At 32.8% G+C, this 27,642-nt stretch overlaps 3 protein-coding genes and 1 long non-coding RNA gene across 4 annotated transcripts; 2 read left to right on the forward strand and 2 right to left on the reverse strand.

Annotated features, from left to right (window-relative positions):
- Positions 1–803: 803 nt before the first annotated feature.
- LOC108840555 (abscisic acid receptor PYR1) lies at positions 804–2,182 on the forward strand. Its single transcript, XM_018613395.2, has one exon. The coding sequence runs from the start codon at positions 1,414–1,416 to the stop codon at positions 2,005–2,007; it is 594 nt and encodes a 197-aa protein (XP_018468897.2). The 5' UTR covers positions 804–1,413; the 3' UTR covers positions 2,008–2,182.
- Positions 2,183–10,416: 8,234 nt separating this feature from the next.
- Positions 10,417–12,625, reverse strand: LOC108843171 (transcription factor MYC4). The gene has a single exon (XM_018616289.2). It carries the CDS (start codon positions 12,535–12,537, stop codon positions 10,738–10,740), a length of 1,800 nt encoding a protein of 599 aa, XP_018471791.2. The 5' UTR covers positions 12,538–12,625; the 3' UTR covers positions 10,417–10,737.
- Positions 12,626–17,333: 4,708 nt separating this feature from the next.
- Positions 17,334–19,563, forward strand: LOC108820384 (probable ADP-ribosylation factor GTPase-activating protein AGD8). Its single transcript, XM_018593337.2, has 7 exons — positions 17,334–17,533; positions 17,627–17,745; positions 17,868–18,282; positions 18,395–18,691; positions 18,776–18,901; positions 18,991–19,092; positions 19,191–19,563. Exons 1-7 carry the CDS (start codon positions 17,462–17,464, stop codon positions 19,296–19,298), a joined length of 1,239 nt encoding a protein of 412 aa, XP_018448839.2. The 5' UTR covers positions 17,334–17,461; the 3' UTR covers positions 19,299–19,563.
- A 3,739-nt stretch (positions 19,564–23,302) lies between these two features.
- On the reverse strand, positions 23,303–24,286 carry LOC130508005 (uncharacterized). Its single transcript, XR_008942661.1, has 2 exons — positions 24,217–24,286; positions 23,303–23,879 (listed from the first exon to the last, which is right to left on the reverse strand). It is a non-coding gene; the product is annotated as an uncharacterized LOC130508005 (long non-coding RNA).
- Between the last annotated feature and the right edge of the window lie 3,356 nt (positions 24,287–27,642).

A 27,642-nucleotide genomic window follows, 5' to 3' on the forward strand; every position in this document is an offset into this window, starting at 1 on the left:
AAAACTGAAGAAAAATGAGATATACATAAACCATTAAAGATTTGTAGAGATCGAGGAAGAGGAGTTATTGTTTGAAGGTTGAACAGCGTAGTCGATTACGTTTTCTAAAGGTGGTTTCAGATATATGGCGACAAGAGAAAGAGGAGGACAAAGCTTGGTGAGATGGAATCCTTGAGAGATGGCGAGACTGGATCTAGAGCTCGTGCTTGGCAGACGCGCCGGAGCAGCGTCGATAATTGCAGAAACACCGGCGAGCTTTTTTTAGAGAAGAGAAAAGGAAGCTTCGTCAATAATTGAGAAATATATATATAGTGGAATATGTATGTTTTTTTTTGCTAATCGGAATATATATGTTTTCACAATATTTTACGAATGAAAATATTTAGATATAAAATATTTACCAATATTGACTTTTATAATATTTCAAAAAATACTTCCTTCGTTTTTAATATATATAATATTTTAGAAGGATTATTTTCTTTCAATTTACATGAAGTTTTGAAATTTTAGTATTAACTTTAACCTTATTGGAAACAGTTCAACCCATTAAATTTTATGGTTTTATTATTATTGATTAGCTGATTTATAAAAAATTGAAAAATTATAATTTTTCAATATTTATGCACTGAGCCAAAACATCAAAGTATAAAATAAATTGAAATGTTCGTTTGGTCTCACACCCCTTAATTCCAGTTTTTCTAAATCCGACAAGTCAAGTCATTAGAAGTATATAAAATTTTTGAAACTCAACCTCAGCTGTGTAGGGGATGGATTCGCACCTTCTCACAAGGCCAATCAAATAGTAAGATCCAGCCCATTTAGGTACTGAGATCCAACAGGACGAGTAGCGGCGCATTTATCGGCTTATTCGGAAGGCTCGGCTCCAGAATACTTTTAGTCGCTAAATCGGCCAATTAAGAGTGCCCGGCTTGCCTATTCGGCCCGATAACTCAGTAAGCCCAACCGACTAACAAGAAGCCCAAGGGAGATACCGCTACTAGGGCGAATCATGAAGGGAGCCTATAAAGAGGGAGAAAAGAGGAAGGAAAAAGGGATCGATACTTTGACATACATATTTGGCGGCTAGAATTAGGGTTTCACTTTTTTTTCTATCCGCAATTTTGTACTGTTTTCTCGGCGAGCTCTTTGAGCACCGGTTTGTTTCCACCGTTTACTCTCCCCTTTGTAACCGAAAAACCACTACTCATCTAATAAAACATCTTCGTTAAACCCACATACGAGTTTCGTCTCTCTTTACTAATTTCCGACCGAACTCGGTTCGAACAAGCTGAACAATTAATAAAAATACCCTATGTTTCTTTATTTGCGCTTAGATTTTTCCATAACTACCCTTCATCTTCCCTCAAATACACTGCGTAGAGATAGAGAGAGATAATTTTTGAGATCATCATCATGCCTTCCGAGTTAACTCAGGAAGAACGATCCGAGCTCACCCAACCCATCTCCGAGTTCCACACTCACCACCTCGGTCCAGGACGCTGCTCCTCCCTCCACGCGCAGAGAATCCACGCGCCGCCGGAGATCGTCTGGTCAGCCGTCCGCCAGTTCGACAAACCGCAGACCTACAAGCACTTCATCAAATCCTGCTCCGTCGAGGAAGGCTTCGAGATGCGCGTCGGCTGCACGCGCGACGTGATCGTCATCAGCGGACTGCCGGCGAACACGTCGACGGAGAGGCTCGACGTGCTCGACGACGAGAGGCGAGTGACGGGGTTCAGCGTCATCGGAGGCGAGCACAGGCTGAGGAACTACAAGTCGGTGACGACGGTGCACAGGTTCGAGAAGGAGGAGAACCGGGTCTGGACGGTGGTTCTCGAGTCGTACGTCGTGGATATGCCGGAAGGGAACTCGGAAGAGGATACGCGTATGTTTGCTGATACTGTCGTTAAGCTCAATCTGCAGAAACTCGCGACGGTCACTGAAGCTATGGCTCGTAACGCCGGCGTTGGAAGCGGTTCTCAGGTGAACTGGAAAGAGAAAACATAAAAGTTATATATAAATAGAAAGAAAATGGAAAATCGATTTGTTTATTTTTCTTCTAGATTACTATTTCGGGAAATGTTATTTACTTGCGCTGCTTTTATATAAGATTCTACTATTTTGACTGTTTTAACTTTTAACCTTATAGTTTACCTTTTGTCAATGTTGAAAAATAGCCTTGTTTATCTTAGGCAGAAAATGACATTCGTATAATATATATATATATATATATATATATATATATATACATGTTATTTATTTAGAAGAACAAATAACAGTTTTTATTTTAAACGTATATATTACGAGTTGAACAAAAAAAAATCAAAAGGTATACATTACGAAACTATGTTTCAAAATTTTTAGTTTTGAGAAAAATAGAAAAATATACTTTAGATGGTCTATCGTCTAAACGTTTGTTTGGTAAGTATATTCTTGTGGTTGTGGAGTCAATCAAAACTTTGGTCTACGTAAACAAATTGTCACGAAACCATAATAGAAAGGTAGACTATAAATGGATTCTCGTGATGTTTTTTTTTTGGTTGGTTAATAAATTAAACCGTTGAAGTATCGTGATAAATGATCTCACGTGTATTTTTGGGTACAAAAGTTGATTTTTCACGTGTATTTAGTTGTATTATATCCTTTACCGCGCAGCCATAACTTTATTGGAGAATCATGATTTGTCCTCCTCTCTTAAAATTAACTTATGTATGTTTTTATATTTAAGAAAAACGTATCTATGTTTGGTTAGATTTTTTTTTAATATATTGTTAGATTTAGGTACTGGTGGAAATGAGGTTCTATTGATTACTAATGAAGTTCAGTGTTATTTTTATCGATTACTTATGCTATCTGCAATGGTTAACTAATTATCAACATCCTATTTAATCTTTTTACTTTCCATTTCATTTTTTCATTTTTCACATAGTCATTTAACACTCATTCAAATTTTATATTTTAAAACTCAACACATTATCACACTTTTCTTATTTTATTTTTGATTTTTAAAGTTATAATTTTAAAGATGTTATTAAAATTAATTTAAATAAAATGTTTAAAGATAAGGAGATGAGTTTATTGAAACTAATAATATAAAACAAAAATTTAATAAATATTAATAAAAATTATAATAAATAGTTTTTAATTTATATCCAAATAAAAAGTCTCCATTTGTAAAATATAAAAATATTTTTGGTAATAACAGTAAACTACAAAATTAATTAAATTATCATAAAAGTTTTAATTTTAAAAAATTAGGAATAAAAATGTCATACTCACGAGAACCAATACCAATTTGACACTTGTCATTATCTTTTATTCTCACTTATGATTCAACCGTTTGAAATTATTTAACATGAATTAGTTCACCTAAGTTTCAGCTTCTTATTCAACATGCCACTAAATCAATTAAATCTTATTCAACATTGCCATTAAATAAATTTAACTATTACATTTAATTTTTTCAATTCGTGGTCTTAAGAATCATGGCAAGATTTCACGGGAATAATGGTTTATACCTGTATCTATTAACAGAATGTACACAAATGAAGTGATGGTCGCTTATTTGTATTTTTTTGTGTTTCGTGTGAATCAACATTAGTTATGATTTCAGTTTTTCTCGAAATCAAAGTTATCGTTTTTCGGCGAAACTGGATTTAGGTTTCGACCTAAATGTTAACACAATGGATTGTAATAGCTAATCTATCTATTCTCTGATATTAGTTAGAAGATATTCCAAACTTAGATCACTCAGTATGATAACTAATTTATTTTATAACACTAAATGTGTTTTCTCTAATACTAACCGATATGATATATAAAAAACAATAAACATAAATCACAAACTAATCTGCGATATTGTGAAATGTAGTCATATGATTCAACCGTTTGAAATGATTTAACATGAATTAGTTCACCTAAGTTTCAGCTTCTTATTCAACATGCCACTAAATCAATTAAATCTTATTCAACATTGCCATTAAATCAATCTAACTATTACATTTAATTTTTTCAATTCGTGGTCTTAAGAATCATGGCAAGATTTCACGGGAATAATGGTTTATACCTGTAGCTATTAACAGAATGTACACAAATGAAGTGATGGTCGCTTATTTGTATTTTTTTGTGTTTCGTGTGAATCAACATTAGTTATGATTTCAGTTTTTCTCGAAATCAAAGTTATCGTTTTTCGGCGAAACTGGATTTAGGTTTCGACCTAAATGTTAACACAATGGATTGTAATAGGTAATCTATCTATTCTCTGATATTAGTTGGAAGATATTCCAAACTTAGATCACTCAGTATGATAACTAATTTATTTTATAACACTAAATGTGTTTTCTCTAATACTAACAGATATGATATATAAAAAACAATAAACATAAATCACAAACTAATCTGCGATATTGTGAAATGTAGTCATGTGGGGAACTAACCTAGAGAGGAAAAAATATCAAAATGCGAAAAAATTATGTGTTGAAGTTTTTTTTTTGTTTAAAAAGTGTTTTTCTAACCAGGGGTGTTAATCTAAGTGGTGTTAGTCTAATGGCGCTTGAGATAAATAAACCAAATACGGAGAATTTTGGTTCGAATTCCGCTGGCCACACAAATATAAATTTTTGTTTTCGGCTCATTTAAATATTCAGGAGAAGGTCTATTTTTGATAAACTTGGGTTTAACATTTTTTTATTTTTTTAAGTTTTTGCCAAGATGGACATTTCAGTTTAGAGAGAGAGAGAGAGAGAGAGAGAGAGAGAGAGAGAGAGAGAGAGAGAGAGAGAGAGAGAGAAGAGAGAGAGAGAGAGAGAGAGAGAGAGAGAGAGAGAGTTTCTTTGTACATTTTTCTATTTTGCATGCTTTGAAAATCGATATCCCCTAGACTGTATTTGCGAAGTGATTTTGCCACATGTCCTCTTCAGAATCAGTTTCGCAAAAAAAATGTGACATGTCTACTAAATTTGATGACATGGCATATGAAAAATATGACATGGACAACTATATTTAATGTAAATTTATATTTTTGGTAATTTTTTAGGAATATAGTAATAAATCATATATTACATTTATGTTGATTTATATTTTTGGTAAACTTTTTAGAATATGATAATAATTCATAGATCCTCATTAAAATAAAATATTCAAATATGAACACTACTAATTTCGAAATCTTATTTAATTATATTTTTATAACTATACAATTTTATTACTTTAAATTTTCGAAATTTTATAGAATTTTTAAAATTTTATAAAAAATAAACCTAAAATCATTAATATTTTATATATTTACAAATTTTATGAATATTGTTTAGCTATACTTTTTCAAAATTATCATTATTATATCATTTTTTATTAATTATGTAGTAATAACTCATATATTACATTTATGTTGATTTATATTTTTGGTAAAAAAAATAGAATATGGTAATAACTCAAAGATCCTCATTAAAATAAAAATATTCAAATATGAACATTGCTAATTTCGAAATATTATTTAATTATATTTTTATAACTATACAAATTTTATTACTTTAAATTTTCGAAATTTTATACAATTTTTAAAAAATTATAAAAAAGTAAACGTAAAATAATTACTTTCTTATATATTTACAAATTTTATTAATATTGTTTAGCTATAATTTTTCAAAATTATCAGTTTTATATCAGTTTTTATTAATTATATATAAGTTGATCTCTATAATATTATTTGAAAAATCAGTTTTCTACGTGTCGCGTTCACGTTAACTCTCACGGTGGTTGATTACGATGATACCATTAACGAATCAAATATATCTAATTATCATTATTAAACATTTATTTTATTTTATTTTTTCTTTTCTATTTAGGTTTCCTTTTTTTTCTTCAAATAACCTATATATAAAGAAAATATAGTAATTTAAAAACGAAAATATCTTTTATATATAGTGTAATTCATAATAAGGAAATTTCACAAAATAATCTGAATTTTAAAGTAAAAAAATATAATCTTCCCTTTTTGAAAATAATCTTCACAATATAATATATATTTTAAAAGTATTAAGCATTTTATTTAAATTAATATATTTCTCATATTATTACAAAATAATTTAAATAGCATAAACTAAGATATCTTTAATGAATAAAATTTAATTTAATCTTTTTATGTTCCCTTTTATATTTTTCAAATAACATGTATGATAAAGAAAATATTTATAAACTTAAACCGAAAATAATTTTTATATATAATTTGATTTCATAAATAGGAAATTTTAGAAAAATAATCTTGATATTAATATAAAGAACTAATATTCCTTTTTCGAATGTATCAATTATATTTTCATGCAATTTCATACCTATCATCATTATATTTTTATAATTTTATTTGTGATAATTATCATATTCCAAATTACCAAGTACTATAAAATTAACATAGGTATAGGCTATTTACAAATAGTCAATTCATAAATATATATACACATCTAATATGAAAACCAAACTAATGCAATGAATACAATGAATATGATTTGGTTGAATAAGATTAGAAATAGTTATACTTGAATTTAACGGAAATATATAACACAATATACCCACAAATGAGTAACTAGACCAATCCAAATTATTTTATACAAAGTCAAACAATAAATAAAAGTAATATATTATCATTTATTCTCAACATTTTACTAAATAAATATGAAATTCTCAAATTATACTACAAATATATTAACCAACTATTACAATTAAGATGTAATTTTGAACCGATCAACACTTTAGTTTACTTTTACTATTTAATTTTCAAAACAACATATATTAAATTATACATAATCCGACCAAATATATATATATATATATATATAAATTTAAGGCAAGAATCAAACTATATAAAAATAACAAAATTAATCAAAATTTTAATCTGTATAACAAAATATCTTAGTTGAATCGTAAAAAGTAAATGTTATATAATATATCCAAATAATAACCAAACAGACGAGATATTATATATCCAAAATTATAATCTAATTAAAATAACGCAAAATTATTTAAAACAAACCATGCATATTGATTACAATATAAATAACAGAATAATTAAAAAATTAAAAAATATTAATAAACTATCATAGTGTAAATAAAATATTATAATGTATTTACTATATAAATATTTATATCCGTGCATTAGCACGGGAAAATCACCTAGTCTTCTAATTAAGGCAAAGGTGATGCTGGTACAAGTTGCCATCTTGATGAACTTTTGCAACTTGCCAACTTAGGGTCTGACTGGTGTAACCGCAGCGGTTGCGGTTGCGGTTGCGGGAGTTTGCGGGTGCGGGTGGTTGCGGTTTTAAGCGTTTTTTAGAGATTTGTACGACTGGTATAGCTGTTAAAAATTGTTGCGTTTGTGGGACTCTTATGACTGGTAAACTACAAAACGCAACATCTGTTAAATAATAATTTAACAATATTTACATTTTATGTAATTATAAAAATATTAAAAATCATAATAATATGATAAATATAAAATTTATATTTATAAAATCATATTATTCAATTTTAAAAATTTATAGAAAATATTTTAGTTTTGAATTTTATAATATAAATTGAAATATAATATGAATACATTTTACAATTTCTATTATTTCAATTGAAAATTTTATTGGATATTTTTAGTATTATTTTTATTTATTCTGTTTTTTAAAAAAAAAAATTTACCCTCCCGCAAACGCTAGCTGGAACCAGCTTTTGATTTTAAGAGGTTCGGAGCGGTTTGAAGCGATTTGTAGCGTTTTCTGTGATTGTTTCGAAACGCCAACAACCGCTATAAACCGCAAAAGCTGCGTTTGCGGGTGGTAGCGGGAAAACCAGTCGGCACCTTAGTTGGTTATCAAACGCCGATAAATTAATGGAAATAAAATTTATTATATTTTCTACTGAAAAGTTAAAATCCAGCGACAAATTTTATGATTTTCGCTAAAAACAAGGAAAAAGAATATTGCATGTACTTGATCTTGGAGTTGATAATAGCCAGCCAATCAGAAGATCGGTATATTTTACTAGCACTCACCTCAACTTAATGATTAACATCGTTACGTCAAATCTTTCTTTCATCTCTCTACTTGTGAAGAGATCTTTTTTTTTTGTCAACTTGTGAAGAGATCTAACTAGATTAGATCTAAGGGCATGAGCATCAGCAATCTCCTGAGGAGATTCCCAAGATAAGTTTTTAATTATTCCCAAGGTAAATTTTTAATTTTTAACCTTTTTTTCGTTTGACTTAAAAGAAAAATTATAATTGAACCTATCGCGGACCGCCATGTGTCGTGGGATCCGCAGAACAGTAACGAAACGGTATCAGTCCAGTGATACTCTACGTCCCAAGTTCACAACTATTCTATTATTCTATTATTTTTTTTCCTCGAAACATGTGCGAACTCCACCTAAAATCTTTCAATATAAATGCCCTAACACTGTAATTATTAAATCAAATTGTACGTTGTGATACCATTCAAGGGGAAGCCGTAATACTCGTAAATTACAAAAAGAGTATTATTATATGATAAACTTTAGCAAAATAAGTTTCAGTTAGCCTATTCCAACTTAGTTTACGGGATGAACACGGTAAATCAAAGAATAACTAATTTCACACTCATTGATATTTAATACACAGAATCATTATTTTACATTATGTTCGCCACACGCCTCACAAGTCGCAATGTTTTAGTTTCAGAAAAAAAAAGTCACAATGTTTAATTAGCTCACCAAAAATATATTTTAATATTTGTTTTGTCGAATATGATGCGTGCATATAATTTTGAGTTTTTTTGTTGCCCAAAAAATAATTTTGAGTTTTATTCTATAATTTTATTGTGTGTGCTCTCTGATTTCACTTGTCAAAAATTACACTAGAACCAAAAAAATCGTGGCAATAGCATTTATTATTTCTCATTTCAATTTTTTTTATTTTAATTCTTTGTTGTTTCTTTGTATCTATATTTGATTTCCTGGTTTAACTAAATATAAAACAATATTTTTGAACCAAAAATTCCATTAAGATTTGAAAATTGAAATTATATTGGGTTAAGCCAGTTTTCAAAAATATTAATAAACCTAATTCGAGAACCAAACTTTTATAATATCCTAACGAAGTCTGAAATTCATAAAGTCGAAAAACTGAAACATGATTGGATCCAAATCGAAACCCGATTGGTCTTTGAATTCCCATCCCTGATCTAATTAAAAAATGAAAATTAATGGATGAGGCCTGAAAGCAAGAAAAGCCCATTCTCAGATATTTTCGGCCTTTGTGCTTCGATTTTTAAGAAATGAAAGAAATAGACAAAAAAAAAACCATGCATATATTTCAGAAAACAATTTATTTTAATTCAGTTCGGTAGAAAAGTCGAAAGCCAAAACATAGCATATTCGATCGTCTTGGGAATATTACAACATAATCAGACAAAAGCCATGTGTGCGTATAACTTGGCGGGATACGACCGATCATTGCATTGTTATTTATAGTAACTACTATAAAAGGTGTATTAAATCAGTCCGAACCAAGAAAGCCCAACAACAAGCAATTTGTTTCACACAACTAAAAGCTCTATAGATCTTTAAAACATTTTACCTGAATTTTTTAGATGTTTTACACAACCTCACAAATCATCTTCAACCTCATAAATTTATATTTGAAAGAGAACCTTGGAGTAACTACAGTCTATACTAGTATAGTAGTATGTACAAACAATAACTTGTAACGTTCGTTCTTGTCTATATTTTTATTTTGGCAATAATATCCCCAAGAAAATGACCAGATGCTTTTTTTTTTTTTGCGCTTGCTTTCGTCTTCTTCTTCTTCTTCACCTCTATTGCACGTTCTCTCAATCTTATTCACTCACTCCCACGCACGTTTTTAAGTATCATTGCTTAAAAGAAAGCAAAAGCAATAATACATCTGGAAGGTCAATCTCTTTAAAAATCGACCACACATGTCTCCGCATTTTGTTTCTGTATGATTAAACTTTATCCTCAATATCCTTCCAGAAAATAAAGCCCATCTACCCTCTCTTTAATAATCGACCACACATGTCAGACCTCTTATTTTGATTCCTCTATTTTGAAACAACTATATGCCCCTAAATGTAACTAAGAAAACACAGAGTCTGCATAGAAATAAACACTATGAATCAATTTGAAAATCACATCCCAATCTATATGATCTAATAATACAATGATCCCCATCATACACAACCACAGTAGTTTCAGGCCCTAATGAGAGGTATGATTGGTGTAACATAAATGCATAGGAAAAGGTATATTCTTTCCTGACAGATTAGATGCCTCTTTTGATACAAACTTCCAAAGAGAATTGTGCATGTGGCTGAGGTGAATTCACAAACCTTCAATTTCACATAACCACAACAACAATGAAACTGACTTGAAAGTGAAAACTCGAAACTCAAATCCCATTTTGATTTTATTGATTACAAATAAAAACCTTATTTCATTACATAATAATATAATATGTACATACCCACTCAATGCACCAAACAAACCGAAGACACCTTAATCTCATGAAAAGCTTACAGCCCAAACTACTTACCATCAAACTAAAACAACTTGGGTGCTCTGCTGCAAAATTACCCTTGCACAATACATTTTACACTACAATCACATGAGACTTTTACTGGTTCATACTGTGACCCTTGTTTTAGCATTGTTTCTTCGGTTTATTACCCTCTAGAGATGCTAACTTATCTTACATGTGCCTTCTCATACTCTCTCCATTAGAGCAGCTTTGAGCTTATCCTGCGTGAAAAACTGATTCCCCATCTTCACAGTCGCTTGCTGGATCATGAATTCATTAACTACCGATAAACTCGCATGATTCACTTCCAATTCCAATTCCCTTAATGCTTCCATGAACTTAGCACCAGGATGATTCTTCTTACCGCATTGGATCCTTATCATCGCATCCCAACCAATGATCTTCACATCGATCTCCACCTCCACTGACACACCTGAATCTTGATCCACACACTTTTGATCCTTAACCGAACTTTTCACATTCCCACTCGCCACCTCTTGGCTCATCCCATCGATCTTCTTCTTCAACTCTTCTTTATCACACTCAGCCTTCTCCAGCTTAGCTTTAAGCTCGTTGATATACGAAATCGCGTCCCCTAGAAGCGAAGCTTTATCCATCTTAGAGACATTAGGAACCACAGCTCTCAGAGAGTAGAATCTCTGGTTCAGCTTCTCCCTTCTCTGTCTCTCTGCCTCCACATGATTCAACGGCTCCTCTCGTCCGTTCGCCGGTTTTCTCCCTCGTTTTCTCGGTTTCTTCTCCGGTTCAACCACGGTTCTACCACCACTCTTTTGTCCTTTAGCAACCGAAGCTTCGAGATCAGAGTGATCCGAGTCGTTTGTTTTAGTAGCAAGTGGAAGAACAGAAGTGAAAGACAGCATCTCTTCTTCCTTGTCTGAAACCAAACATCTCTTCTTCTTCTTGCTGTCTCCCTCCACAAACCCAGAACTAGAGATCTGTGGGTTCTGGTGCTGCTGCTGCTGCTTAGGGTGTTCCACCGAGCTTCCATTACAAAGCTTCGAAGCTGTCTGAGAATCAGAGTTAGAAGAAGTGGAGTTATTATTATTACCGGTGTTCACCCCAAGAACCGGTTCGATTCCGGTTACATCCGGTTCGTTAATCCACGTAGTAGCTGGATCATTCTCTCCTTGATCCGGGTTCAAATTAAACGCCCAAGAACCCGACACGCCTCCACCTCCACCGTTGAAACTGAAAAAGCCGTTGACTTTATCAACAAGATCCGAGCTTTGATGTATAACCTCCAACGAACCGAGCTCAACGACGCCGTTTTCAGTCGGTACGCAAACCATGGTCTCCAGCCCGTAGACCTGACCCTGACGAGCTCTCTCGCAGCTCGATCCAGCCAAGGCGTTCGAGCCAGAGAGCCAGATGGTCTGCGAGTTCGAGAAAGCACGACCGGGCAAACCAGAGCCGTCGCTGGCGAAGAAGCTCTGCGTCATCGAGACCAAGAAGAACCATTCCGCATCCGTCACGTCTTCGTCTCCCGCTTCGTCGGAGGAGGACCCGCTGACCGTTCCTCCTCCGCCGCCGGAGATCAGAGAGTTGAGTTCTCGAATCACTCTCTTCCGGTGCTCCTGCTCCGCCGCGCTGACGGGATTATTCGGCTTCCTCTTCTTCCTCTCTTCTTCTTCGCCTTTGTAGTAACCATCGCCCCAGCTTAACAACGCCGCGGCGGTGGTGCTGTCTTCTCCGGCGAAGCCGTGGGAGAGTTGCCAGAACACGGCGTACGTCCAGCTTTCTCTTGCTCCTTCGATTAGTGCTTGGAGCCGTTGCTGGAGAGTGTCTTCGGTGACGTGAGGAGGAGGAGGAGGAGTGAGAGGTGGTTGAGGCCAGAGAGAAGAGTGTTCGGAGCCGATGAAAGGTTCCATCACCGACGCATCGTCCTCGGTTGTTGACCAGAGATTTGTGCCGTTTGTTGACTGGTTGAGGTGGTGGTCGGTTACTTGGACATCCGTCGAAGACATTACCTTACTGTTTTTTTTTTCCGGCGAGAGACAGAGATCAGTGAGAAAGAAGAAGCTAGTGGCGTTTCTTTCTTTGGTTGTTGGGGAAATAAGAATCTGTATATATTTAAAATTATTGTAAATAATATGTGTTGCGCAAAAAAACAATTTTAAATAATATGTTGATGAAGGAGAATAAAAATCTTTACTTTTTTTTTACCTCGAAAATAAAATGTTTACTTAAAAAGTTTATATTGATCAATCAATCAGTATTTTAAAAATGTTGTCAGTAATATGTTTATTTGCATTGTAAGTTCATTATATTTAGTCTAGAAGAATTTATGGGTTAATTTTCATGGTGTACTATATCATACTTTGTAATTGGGGAGATACAACTGAATGAACACACCACTGGATCGTAGTTTAGTCTTTTAAAAAAAGAATATTAAGAATAGTTGTGACTATTATTTTGAATAATGAAATTATTTTATTTAGCTTTTAAGAAAAAATTTGTTACAAATAATATAACTAACATTTCAAAAAAAAAAATCATTGTGACAAAAAATGATAAAAAATAAACTTATTCCACCAGTATATTTCGAATTCCATCCACTTGATGCGTGAAACTACAACACATTGCTTTTAGATATCCACACAGATATAATCTTTGTTTACTACTCATTTCCATATAAATTCTACATCATTTAGGAATTAGTATAATCTCTTTCATATGTTTAATATTTACCATAAATCATAAAAAGTTAAATAACTAAGATTTGTTCGTTCAAATCAATTATTGATATTATGAATTTGATTTCTGTTTGTGAATTTTAACTTCCATTTTTTAAAAAATATTATCATTTTAGGTGTATTAAAATTCAGTGAACATGTACAAACCCCAAAAATTGGATTGGACCTAAAATTGTTTTTTTTAATACTATAATTATTTTGCTTTTCTCATTATTTATTGGTTTTTACTTAAAATAATAGTGAAAAATCATTCTCATCAAGATAAAGATAATTATTACAAGTGAAAAAAACATTTGCATTCTTCATTATTTTTTAATTATCACAATTAAATAAGAAAAGACAAAGATGATAATATCCTCTTTTTAATCTGTTAAACTTTGTTTATAGTAAAATAATTTAAGTGAAATAATATTTGTAAAAATCATTCTCATTCTTTATTGGTTTTTAATTATCAAGGCATATTATATAATCATGATAATTAAAAACCAATAAAGAATGAGAATGATTTTTCACTTAAAATAATTATCTTTGTCTTCCCCATTTTTGGTGCTTGGGTCCATATCTGCTTTTCTTGTGAATTGTGAGTGTGACTAATCCTTGCCAGCATATATCAACTTAATTACAACAAGTGAGCTGTTAAATTAGTTGGTTCTTTGAGGAGAAAAGCTGTTTCTTTTAAGAAAAATATAGTTAGATGATAGATTAACCACCAAAAAAGTATATAATTAAACGATGAATGTTGACACCCGAGAACTCACAATTGTTAGCTCTGAGATTTGGATACAACTTTTAAGCATTCTTTGATAATAAAAAAAACTTTTAAGCTTTCTAAAATTTAAGTATACACAAAATCAACAAAGCAAGTACTGCAACTAAAACATAATTATTTTCCTAACATATTTTTACGTCGTTTTCCGACATAAATTTTTGATAAAAGAAAAGCATGGACAATTTCGAAATAAAAAGGTGAAAAGGACTTGAGAGCATAAAGGCAAATAAAAGGTATTGTATTAATTATTTAAGTTGAAATATCACATTATGCTTTCTATTATTCGTCGGTTCCCTTGTTTTTTTTTTCTAATTGGCCAAATGAAATCTTGCTCTGTGTGTTCAGTGAGAGCAAATGCCAAAAAGGCTGGGCTCTCTCTACGTGCATCCGACGAAACCGTAGTGTCTGTTTTATAGTGACGCTTTTGGAATCGCGTTAAAAGTACAGATAGCTAAATTTAGATGGGCTTAGTTTTATTGGGTCTAGCAGTTTTCGGCTCATTAATAAATTCGGGCCTAAAATAATTTTTTTCTTTCAGAAAATTAGAAATCACATATCTTTGACTTTCTTAATGGAGTAACTAGATCTTGACCCGCCCAACCGGGCGGGTATTTATTTTATGTTTTTAGTTTTTACTTATAAATGATATATTTGTAATATTTAAACATAAATTTAGATTGAAAATTAACATTTGTAGTTACAATAAAAATTAAAAGTTTAAAACAATATTTTGATATAAATTTTAAATTCCTAATTAAAATAATATAGAGATGGGTCATAATTTTTTCCAATTCCAAAATCTTAACATTATTAATAAAAAAATAAAATAATTTATAAATAAATAAAATATATAAACACATTTGAAATTAAAATAAATTTGTTAAAAAAAAATCTCACGCTATTGTTGTTTATTTCTGTAGTTTGACCCGAGGTCGTATAAATATTTGCTTTCACTTCAATTTTCTTTCTTTGTTCTAATGATAATATATATATATATATATATATATATATATGTGTGTGTGTGTGTAAATTAATATGTATTACATAATTGTTAATATAACATTTTAAAACAAATTTTTAATTTATTACTTAAATAATTATATTATGTGATTTTAGTCGTCTATTATATCACAGTTGTATCATATAAAAATTTAATATTTATAACTAATTGAACTTATATTATAAAAGTGTTATACTAACAATTTATAAATAATTTTTTTATATTTTATTTATATGATATATAAATTGATTTTGATGTGTGATTTTTATTTTATTATTTTTATTAATAAATATTGAAAAATATTTAATGTTAACAAAAAATCTATAAGGAAATTTATTTTGGTTAAGATTCATTCTATGAAAGAAATCTATTATTTAAATTAGGAAAATACATTAAATACTTAAATCTATCATTTAAATAAGGAAAAGACAAAATTCTCTACTATCTTTGTTACCAAACAAAATTTCATTTTTTTAAAGACTCCTATCCCTTTTACCAAACAAAAGCTTAAGTACTTCTACTTTAATAAGATAGATATAAATATTGAAAATATTTAATGTTAACAAAAATCTATAAGGAAATTTATTTTGGTTAAGATTCATTTTATGAAAGAAATCTATTATTTAAATTAGGAAAATACATTAAATACTTAAATCTATCATTTAAATAAGGAAAATATAAAATTCTCTACTATCTTTGTTACCAAACAAAATTTAATTTTTCTAAAGACTCATATCCCTTTTATCAAACAAAAGTTTAAAGTACTTCTACTTTAATAAGATAAACTAGATTTTGACCCGCCCTTTTCAAGGGCGGTTATATTTTTTGTTGGAAAATTATTTTACGTAATAAAAATTATGATTTTTGAAAATTTATATATTTTAACTTTTTATGAAATTTATCTTAAATTTACTTATATGACTTATTTTTGTTATTTTAAATATTAATAAATTTTTGAAGACTCTAAATAGTTCTAATCCGTAATATGATTTTTTTATTTAACCTGAAGTTAATAAGAAACTTATTTTACACCGATTTTTTTAATTTAAATAAAATATTTTAAATCTTCAACACTCTATGTATTGAAAAATTCATTTGTGCGTTTCAAAATATTTTCTATATTTTTATTAAATTTAGTTAATGTGATTTAGTTTTTATTTTAAATGAAACTATTTTTAAGAAATTGAGATAATTCAGACCCGTATTATGATTTTTTATTTAATCATTTGTTATTTCAACTTGGTTTTATTTTGAAGTTTCCTTTAATAAATGATTTCAAATAATTAATAACGTGAAAGATTTTTTGGAAAGATATGCTGTAAACATTAGGAAACAAAATTTTCAAAAAGGCTAAGAACTGAATTATATTAAATACTCTTTAATGTAATTGCAAAATAATGATTTTTGATTGGTTGCAAATAATGGTGGCAAAAAGGTAAGGGCGGGTATATTTTTGTTGGAAAATTATTTTATGTAATAAAAAATATGATTTTTGATAAATTATATATTTTAACTTTTTATGAAATTTATCTTAAATTTATTTATATGACTTATTTTTTTTCAATATGACTAAATTTTAGAAGACTCTAATAATTCTAACCCGTAATATGATTTTATTTATTTAAACCCAAGTTAAACTTATTTTACACTGATTTTTTAATTTAAATAAAATATTTTATATATTCAACACTCTTGTATTGAAAAATTCATTTGTGCGTTTCAAAACATTTTCTATAATTTTATTAAATTTGGTTTATGTGATTTAGTTTTTATTTTAAATGAAACTATTTTTAAGGAGTTGATATAATTCAGATCCGTATTATGATTTTCTTGATTTAATCATTTGTTATTTCGACTTGATTTTATTTTGAAGTTTCATTTAATAAATGATTTCAAATAATTAATAATGTGAAATATTTTTTGGAAAGATATGGTGCAAATATTTAGGAAACAAATTTTTCAAAAAAGCTAAGAACTGAATTATATTAAATATTCTTTAATGTAATTGCAAAATAATGACTTTTGATTGGTTGCAAATAATGCTGGAAAAAGTACATGCAATTTTTGTAATTACTTAGAAATTTGAGGGGTAGAATCATAGACAGTCATCTGATTTAATAGTATAGATGGTGTACTATGGAGTATGTGTTGACTTGAGAAAGAAGAAAAGGGGAAAATAATAAAAGGGGTTTGGTCAGTTACCATCCATGTTGATTCGAAAACGGAACCATGGACTGCGTGCCGTTTCACAAACAACAACAAACAACAAGCTTTATAGTAGTGAGGGTAGTATCGTCAGATCAAAATGCTGACCGGCTCATCAATTTGATTTGAAGAAGACGAAAGAGGAAGCTCCTTGATTTCAAAAAATCTTGTCTTAATTCCTAGAGAGGGTGATCTGATCTGTTGTCATATTCTGCTTGTTCATGGCTTCGTCCGACAATCTAACCGACAAGAACATTGTATTCAGAAAACTAAAATCAAAATCTGAGAACAAGGTTCGGTTTTTTCTCTCTCCCCCTCCTCTGATTGATTCCTGTCTGTAAGTGTAGATCTGAGAGTTGTTTGAGTAGATCTTTTGATATTTGTAGGTATGCTTCGATTGCAGTGCGAAGAATCCAACATGGGCATCAGTCACGTACGGTGTCTTCCTCTGCATAGATTGCTCAGCTACTCATCGCAGTCTCGGTGTTCACATCAGCTTCGTCAGGTAAAAAACCATTTTCAATGAGACCATACTACATATACAACCTCCTTGTACTGGATTTGGATTAGGTCGTTACGTTTATCAAGATTTTTTTTTTTTTGTGAATTTATCTCATTGTGGTGTAGATCTACGAATTTGGATTCGTGGAGCCCTGAGCAGCTCAGGACTATGATGTTTGGTGGCAACAACCGCGCACAGGTCTTCTTTAAGCAGCATGGTTGGACCGACGGTGGCAAAATCGAGGCTAAGTACACTTCACGCGCTGCTGATTTGTATAGACAGATTCTTGCTAAAGAAGTTGCTAAAGCCATTTCACTACAAGATACTACTACTAACGCTGCTCTACCTGAATCTCCCGTTGCTGCTGCGGAAGCAACTAACGGGGTCTCTTCTTTTTCTGTCAAGGAAGACTTACCTCCTAAAGAAACCTCTTCGCCTAAAGCTTCTAATACAGTTGTGCCTAGTACGTTTAAGAAACCCATTGGTGGTAAAAGAACGGGTAAAACTGGTGGTCTTGGTGCAAGGAAACTTACTACTAAGGTAACTAAAGTCTTGGGTTGTTTTTTAATTTATTAGAGCATCAACGTTTCTGTTCTTGTTTTTTTTTCGGATTAAAAGATTTTTATTTTATTTTTGTTTTGGTAAAATGCAGCCAACGGCAAATCTTTATGACCAGAAACCTGAAGAAGTTGCACCGGTTATTCCTCCTGCTGCTTCTTCTGTAACTAATAACGGTGGAAGCAAATCAACAGCTGGTTCATCATCATATGCCTCTCGGTTTGAGTACAACGACGACTTCCAAACCGGAGGACAAAGCGTTGGTGGTGGTGGTACACAAGTGCTTAGCCATGTTGCTCCACCAAACTCGTCCAGCTTCTTTTCTGATTTTGGAATGGACAGTTCTTACCCCAAAAAACCAAGCTCCAACTCTTCAAAAGCTCAAGTAAAGGTAAAAGCCATTGTTCTTTCTGTAATAAGTAAATAGATTTTTTCCAAGCCTCTGCTAAACCCTTTTTGTGTGTTCTCTTATTAGGTTGAAGAGTCAGATGAAGCAAGAAAGAAGTTTACAAACGCAAAGTCCATCTCTTCTGCTCAGTACTTTGGTGATCAGAACAAGAACGCTGATCTCGAATCAAAAGCTACTCTTCAGAAGTTTTCAGTAAGTAAAGACATTCCACACAGCTTTGGAAGAAGAAAACATTCTCTCATTCCTTTTTGATTATAAATGCCACTTGTGGGATGTTGCAGGGCTCAGCCTCTATATCAAGCGCTGATTTTTTCGGTCACGGGGAAGATGATTCCAATGTTGATATAACTGCTAGTGATCTCATTAACCGGCTTTCTTTCCAGGTAAAAAATGATCCATACTTGCAAAATCTCTTGCTTCTTCATCTTCTTCTTCAGGATTTTTTTAACATGTTTGGCCTCTGGTATCTTTCCTGTCACAGGCGCAACAAGATATCTCGTCTGTAATGAACATAGCAGGCGAAACAAAGAAGAAGCTTGGAACTTTGGCTTCTGGCATCTTCAGTGACCTTCAGGATAGAATGCTGTAAGAAGAAAACGAGGTCTCTCATGGTTTTAATATTTTTACAGAGAAGAAGAAAGAAGTGTCCGGGAAACTTCCAATGAAGTAGACACGTTTCTCTGTTGTTGTCATCAGCTTATATGGATACTATTGGATATGTCATAAATATTACTTTTATCAATCTTTTGTTTGTTTGCAGAAAAAAATATTTTAATTGTTATGATAAAGATACAACCCTGTTTTGAATGTTTGATCCTCAAAATAATTGTAAGATTATATGGTTTTGCAAGAGATTTGTGTTCAGAGTAAGAATCTTTAGTCATATATAACTGTGCGGCCATGATGTTTTATTTATCGATAATATTCTCTGCGTCTAGTGGCAATGTCTCAAAGATATTTGATGACAAGCAGGTAATATATATATAGTGAAATGGGTTGATTAAATAAATGATTTTGATGAATAAAACTTTCCCTAGTTCTGTGCGTTGTTGACAGACCTTGGCAGGTCACTAGAATTGATGAAGATAGTGTGTTTGTACTACCAAACTCTGTTCTCTCACGTCAGAGCCTTTGAAACCGCATGATCTTAATGATGATTCTAACAGTCCATGCACTGAGAAAGTGGGCAGATACTGGTTTAGCTATTGAAAGAGCTACCACTGGTGATGGAGACTATCCTTGTCTCATGGTTCAAAATCAAGAGTCGTCACCAAAACAGCAGGGTTTCTTTCTTTCTAACTGAGTTCATGTTTTCTAAAACTGTTTTAAACGCATGACTCTGCAGAGGAAACTTTCAAAATTGAACTCGAGCAATTGAAACAAAAAAAGAACCAAGAAGAAAAATCTTGCAAGCAGCCATTGTCAGTAAACGACGTTGCAGATTTTAACGAAAAATATATTGTTCATGAAAACTTTTATCCTCATTATAGAGAGTTGGACCAAGCCATATCTAAATCTGGTTCTCCACCTACAAAAACTATAGCATCTGGACACCGAAGAGGTAACCTAGTCGGCTTTATTGTTGATTGCTTGATTACTCTTTTATGTTTTGTGAATAGTAACTAATAAAAAGCTTTTGATTCTGTCAATGTTTTTTACTTGGTTTTTGTAAATAATAATCTTTAGATTAGATTCTGTCACTGTTAATTTTTTTGGTTCCAACTTTAAAGACCCAACTAGATTTTGATCCGCGCTTAAAAGCGCGGGTTTTGTTTTTTTAATTAAAATCTAACTGAAAAGATATATACAGACTAACGATGCATTGATATTGGTTCGAATCCGAGTCCAAAGCAAAATACCTATTAAGATTTTTTGGATATGCGGGTCTCTGTTTGAGTCTGGATTTAACCCGAGACCGGACTGGATACTCAAAATAACATGAATTAACATTTGTGTATATTAGATATATTTGGGTATTTCGGATATGTTTTGTATTACAATTATTATTTTTAAGTTTTGGGTCTTGGTTTTCGGTTATAGTTTCAAGCTTCAAGTAATTTTTTTTTAAAATACAAATATTTTGGATATTTAGATGAAATTTTGGGTACTTTTTGGTTCATCGTATCAGATTTCAGGTCAATTTCGGACAATTTTGAGTATTCGATTATTTTGGGTATTTTTGTGTTTATTTTTGGAGTTTTTTGGATACTTTGAATATTTTTCGGGTTCTAAATATGAATCGATCCGATCCATTTGGTACCCAAAAATTACATGTAGTTTACGTGTATTTTATTATTCATCCAAACTCAAAAGAAACCAACACGAACCCAAAAAAAAACAAAATCAAATACTTACTTAGATCTAAATGTCTAGGATCTGAAAGATTCATACCGAAAGAAACCGATTGGTACCTGACCCAAAAATATGAATGCCTAAATCTACTATCTCTTATTATATCTCTTATTATATCTTGTATGCATTTTATAAATTTACATTTATTATGTTTGGTGAGACTTAAGATTACTTACAGTGTTTGGCTAATTTAATAATATAGATTTATAAGATTTTTGTAGTTTTTAAATTTATCTTAAATAGCAATTCTATAAAAAATTAGAAATCTGATTTCATTTTTTATAAAAGTGGTATTATATAAGATATTTATATAAACTGATAGTTAAAATTTGAATGAATAATTTTAACATCTGTTTATTTCAATATATAAATATTATTATTTTTTTAGAATTGAAAAATCCGGGATAGTTTAATAAAAATCTAAACAATCAAAATTAGTTTAAAACTCGATCAGATGTGAAATCCATACCACTAAAATAGGACAATTCTCAAATTTTAAAGAATGAAGGTATATTTATAATATTAGGGGTAAGATGGTATAGGCCATCGAAAATTAGGGTATAAGTTTTTAAATATCTTGGTTGTTACTAATAAGAGATCTTAAAAGAATATTTAGATTACGTTTTCTATAAAATCTACGATAATTATGTAAAGCTACATCAAATATTTTCAAAATCGTGTATAATACACAATCTAAAAACGTGCAGATATTTAAGATTCCAAAAAAAATCTCAATATTAAAGTAAAAAATATTTGTTTATTATTTCTGTTATAGGGTTTGGTTTTATATTTATAATTCAAAAAAATGTGACGAAAAACGCAATCTTAATTCTTATATCTAAAATTTTAATATGAATCGGATAAGATGAATAAAAAAATGAATGTATAAAATTGTTTTGATACATTAAATTGGACACTGATGTATCTCTGTTAAGAACTTGATGCTCTAATGGAAGAGATGAAATATAAGATTGCTTTATTCATGCCCCCTCTGAAAATCATTTGATCTCATTGAATAAAATGTGCGTGGAATAAACATTTGATAAAAAAATATTAAATATCACATTGATGCCTCTCTGCAGAGAACTTGATGCTTTTAATGGAGGAGGATGAGACAGATATGATGGACACATGACCCTTTTGTATTGGAACATTTGATCTCGTTTGATAAAATGTGTGTATGAAATAGCAATCGCATAGGTTTGATAAAAGCAATTGTTTATACTTAATTTTTGGTTGATATAAACCGTTGGGTGTTGAAAATTATGCGGTGGGAGGTTAAATATAAGTTATGCATTTTGGTTTGTATATAGAAGGTTAGACTAAAAATGAATAGGTCCAATAGGTCCAACAACTTTGCATAAGTAGATTTTTTTAGAATGTTTCTCTTTTAATAGTATAGATTATACCGGAAATTAGGAAGAACACTTGAATTTGTATAAATGGAAATAAGTATTTTATTTATTAGGAAGGTACACAGCAATTGGTTAGTGAAATGAAAGCCGACCGGTTTGGTTCCAGTCGGTAGTCACTTTATCAACCAATAATTCACTTTGAAATTAATGATATAGCCAGCATATATACATATTTGTATATATCCTTATTGTATATCTCTTTGATGTAAATAAGAATAGTTGTTTTTTTCCTAGTAAATTATCTAACCGTAATGGGAATAAAGTTTTCGATTACAAACTTTCACCTGAACAAAAAAAATTCAAATTAAATATCTCAGCTTTGCTCGATCCATCATCCTAAAATGTTTTGCTTGCAAAAAAGACAGCAGCAATACTACTGGAAAGGACGGTTTCATGTTCGGAATTGTAATCTTTGAGAAGTAGTTGTTGTTTTCAACCGTTGACAAGAATCACAGAATGTTAGGATTTCCCGTATCGTTTTCGGAATAAGTAGTTTTCGATGATCTAATCTAAGTTTGTAATCTTAATCGAACATTATGCGCGAACTAACAATAAGCAGGAGATTCGCAAATCCTTATCATAAGAGAATCACCGAACTACATTATAGACTTGTTATTGTCGCAAAAAATGATACAAGAACAGATTGAAATCACCGTCACCCCCACCACTTTTGAGAGCTTCAAAACCTACATAGAAATGCCAAGCTACACCACCACATAAGTCAAGCGAGCTGATGTGTTTTCGGGATGTGAGCAAAAGTGAAGCAAGACACTGTAACGATCATCAACTGATACAGAGAACCGTCACATCATTTAAGGTCATTGAGAACCAAAGAACAAAACTCTAAGCTGTGAAAATCTGTCATCCAGTGTCAATAAAGACAAAACAAGAACAAATACAACATAAGAAACACTACACAACAAGAGTCATTTTCGGAGGAATAAGAAAAAAAGCTGCACAAAGGAAATCCATCTTGACAAGTTACTTAGGAACCATAGGCAACAATTGTCGATACAACTCTCCACACTACACGAGTTGGGATTGAGCCAAATATCATTTCTGAATGTGCACTTGAACTCACAACAGACTCTGTGGTCGAAGAACCACCAAAGTACACTCGAATAAAGCGATGAAGAAACCAAATCTCGGCGATACTGCATAGAATCGAAAAACCACTCACCGTAGCCACCAAACCATTTCCCAAGACTGGCAGAGACCACCATTGACCCCAAAAATCCAGAAGAAAACGAAAGGGAAAATTTGATATGCTACTTAAACACAAAAAGCCAATTACCACGACGAGCCACTAGTCTACTGCCTTGCCGAGAAGCATGAGGAAGAAGAGAAACCACCGGTCCCAACATTCTTCTTGAGTAAAGCGATTCCCAGAACAAAATCTTGACCTATATTCTCGTTCATATCAGAAGAAGGTTTATAGATTGAATCATCATTATAGAGAAAAGGTAAAAATACTCGGATGATAGAGATATGCTTAAATCTGGTTTTGAATTTTGAAATAACGTGAAAAACGAGATACACAAATTTATTTGGTTTGTTTTGTTTTTAAGCCAAATAAGAATAGTTCATTGTTTCTTAAATTGTTTTAATGCTGTTAAAAGTATATATTCATGCACAAATACGATATTATTGGATCTATGACACAATAACAACAAGTTGTTATAGAGTTCTCATCTAACAAAACTAATCATTAGATACAGTAAGTAGAGTTTTTGTAAAAACCTGAAGATTTATTGGACTTTGACTATATGCATAGATGTTTTAATTTGTCAGAGACTACTCTTGCTTTTTTTGCTTAACTGTAAATATCATAGAATATGAAAAATGTTTACAAAATAGATTTATAAACAAGGCTTTGCAAGCATGGCAAAAAACAGAGAAAAAACATGCTTACAAAAAGAGATACACTTAGAGGCGCTTTTTTAGATCAACCAAAGGGCCATGAGACTTTTGAATTGCTTCCTGGTCTTGCGAGCAGAGATTGTGTTCCTGACTGTTCTATCGACGAGTTTAAAAATTTCAGAGGCTGACAGCATCTGATTCTTGTAAACTCTGTTGTTTCTTTCAGTCCAAGTGAGGTATACGACAGCCTGGACAGCAATGCTTCTTAGCGTGCGCGGTGATCGGGCAGAGCCTGAAGAAGTCCAGTCCAATAACTGCAACCAAGAAGTAAAAGTGATAGGAGTTTCTGAGAGCTTTCCGAGCATCAAACTCCAAAGAATCTTAACAAAAGGACAGTCAACAAAGAGATGGTCCCTTGATTCGTCTGAAGTTGAACAAAGACAGCAGGTAGTAGGAATTTGCATTCCCCAAGAAGCTAGTCTTGTGTGGGTAGGCAGCCTGTCTTGTACTGCAACCCACATGTTGAAAGCATGCTTAGGAGTATGACCCTTGAACCAAACCGACTTGAGCCAAGGCGGGTTCGGTTTTCTTTCTCTTATCACGCTCCATGTTTTGGAAGAAGAGAAAGACTGGTGTTGGATTCCCTCAATTGTCCATGAGTAAAGATCAGGTCCTCTATTCACGCAAGGAGCATCAACGGTGGTCAGATGAGCATGTAGAGATACTGCTTCCTCCGATCTTGGTGATGGCAAATTCCACAGACCTACTCTGGTTGCTCTCGAGACAGTGGCAAGGAGGGGTACACGCAGAGAGCGAGGCCCAGTATTGCCAATAAAGTCTATTAGAGGACCCAAAGGAGTCCATCTATCAAACCAGAAGCTAGCTTGATTTCCATCCCTGATGGTACAGGTTACGAAGTGACGAGCTAGAGGTCTGAGGTTGAGTAGAGACTTCCAGTGCCAAGAATCTTGAGGTTGCTCAGTTAGAGCCCAAAAATTTGAGTTTCCAAGATGATGATGCTTGTGCCAAGCAACCCACAGAGAACCCCCTTCAGCAAATAAAAGCCAAATCAGTCGCAGACATAAGGTTTTGTTCCAGGTCTCATAGCGACGAAGACCCAGACCCCCTTCGGTCTGCGGGAGACAACAATCAGCCCAGGAGATCTTGACGAAAGCGCGCCCTTCAATCTGGCCCGACCAGAGATATTTGGAGCAAAGAGACTCAATCTTCTTGATACATCCCTTTGGCAAGATGAAAGTTGTGGTCCAAAAAACCACAATTCCAGAGATGACAGATTTTATAAGGACCAGTCTTCCTGCAAAAGATAAGTGTCTCGCTGACCACGCATTGAAGGTTGCAGAGATCTTGTCGAGCAGTAGAGTATATTCCGAGACTCTGAGCTTCCTATGCATTAACGGGAGGCCAAGGTATCGTATAGGCAGAATGCCAATAGGGAAACCATAACTCAAAGTAGTCGTAGTTTCCTGCTGATCAAGACCTGCCGTGAAGAGCTCTGACTTACTCTGATTTATTTCAAGACCAGACCAACTCGCAAAATCATCAAGCGCCTCTGAGATGCCATGGAGAGAAGAGCTACTTCCGTCATAGAAAACCATTACGTCGTCCGCGAACATCAAGTGAGATAATTCTATCGGCTCAGCATTAGGGTGATACCTGATATAGCCTGACTGATAACGGGATTTGATCAGCCTAGAAAAAACCTCCATTGCCAAGACAAAAAGGTAGGGAGATAGAGGGTCCCCCTGCCTCAACCCTCTGTTGCTCTTGAAAAAGCCACCTGATTCCCCGTTGACACAGATGGTAAACGAAGCTGTAGTGATGCATTCAGAAATCCAGTTTACAAATCTCTGAGGCAAGTGTAGCGCTTGGAGAGTCGCAATTACGAAATCCCATCTTACAGAGTCAAAAGCTTTCCTAAGATCAACCTTCAACATAGCTCGGGGAGCAATGCTTGTCCTTTTATAGCCTTGAACGAGCTCTGTAGCAAGTAGGACATTCTCTGCCAAGAGTCGGCCAGGCATAAAAGCAGATTGCGCATGTGATATAACCTGCTCAAGGACGTCCTTCAATCGACCGGTTAGGAGGCGAGAGATAACCTTGTATAGTGTGTTGAGGCAGGATATTGGTCTGAAATCACCAATCTTTGAAGCGTTCCTGATCTTTGGGATTAGAACCAGCGTGGTAGAATTCCACTGCTTCAGTAGTTTGCCTTCCCTGAAAAATTCTTTTATAGCTGAGATGATCTCCGGTCCAATGATTGTCCAGCATCCAATGAAGAACTCAGAAGAGTAACCATCTGGTCCACATGATTTGTTTCTGGGCAAGCTGAAGAAGGCCTCTTTTATCTCCTCATTTGAGAAGTCAGACTGAAGGATAGCTTTCTGAGATTCTGAGCACTGAAAATTGAGCAGAAGGGATATGTCTTGCGGATCAAACAGTGTAGGAGATGCAGACCCTCCTAAGAACTCCGAGTAGTGAGAGAGGCAGTGATCATGTATGGCTTTTCTGGTCTCAAACCGTTCACCAGCAGGACCAAAAAGAATGTGAATATGGTTCTGAGAGCGACGTGTTGCCATAATCTTATGGAAATAATGAGAGCCACAATCACCAAACTGCAGCCAGGAGATATTGGTCCTCTGAAAAAGAAAAGCCTGTTCCGCTTTTAGTAGAATTCCGAGCTTTCGTTGAGCTTCCTCCTCAAGAGCAGCTAAGATAGAAGTTGGGGAAGACAGCAGCTGAGTTTGTATTATGTTGAGATTTGAGCGTGCTTCTTCAGCTCTTTTCTCCAGGTCTGAGTAGTTATCTCTGTTGAAAGATCTGATAGGATTCTTCAGCAACTTTAATTTCTTTGACACTCTCAGCATGTCCGACCCAACGATATTTGTAGAGAACCATAGCCAGGCAATCATCGGCAGGAACTCATCATCCAGAAGCAAAAAGTTATAAAATCTGAATGGAATGCGATGTCTCAACTGCGGAGTCCTCAGGGTGACAGACATCGAGGCGTGATCTGAGAATTCCAGAGGACCAAAGATACCCATGGATGAAGGAAACTGAACTAGCCATTGATCATTCACTACAATACGATCTAGTTTCTTGCCTATAGGGCTGGATTTTTGGCTGTTCCACCAAGAGAAAGTCGGTCCTGTGAAGGTGAGATCAGAAAGAGACGCATCAGCAAGACATTCTTGAAACTCTCTAGTTTTTCGGTCAATATTTAAGGTGCGGGGGCGAGAGTGCTCCTCAGGCTTCAAAACTTGATTGAAGTCTCCTATTAGCATCCAA

Source organism: Raphanus sativus, chromosome 2 (assembly GCF_000801105.2).
Source record: "Raphanus sativus cultivar WK10039 chromosome 2, ASM80110v3, whole genome shotgun sequence".
NCBI lineage: Eukaryota > Viridiplantae > Streptophyta > Magnoliopsida > Brassicales > Brassicaceae > Raphanus > Raphanus sativus.

Excerpts from the sequence above, each read along its gene's own strand:
- LOC108840555 (XM_018613395.2), top strand. The coding sequence starts at position 1,414 with ATGCCTTCCGAGTTAACTCAGGAAGAACGATCCGAGCTCACCCAACCC.
- LOC108843171 (XM_018616289.2), bottom strand. The coding sequence starts at position 12,537 with ATGTCTTCGACGGATGTCCAAGTAACCGACCACCACCTCAACCAGTCA.
- LOC108820384 (XM_018593337.2), top strand. The coding sequence starts at position 17,462 with ATGGCTTCGTCCGACAATCTAACCGACAAGAACATTGTATTCAGAAAA. Across the intron at positions 18,283-18,394 it reads CAAGGAAACTTACTACTAAG|CCAACGGCAAATCTTTATGA; the intron begins GTAACTAAAGTC and ends GGTAAAATGCAG. Across the intron at positions 18,692-18,775 it reads CTTCAAAAGCTCAAGTAAAG|GTTGAAGAGTCAGATGAAGC; the intron begins GTAAAAGCCATT and ends TTCTCTTATTAG.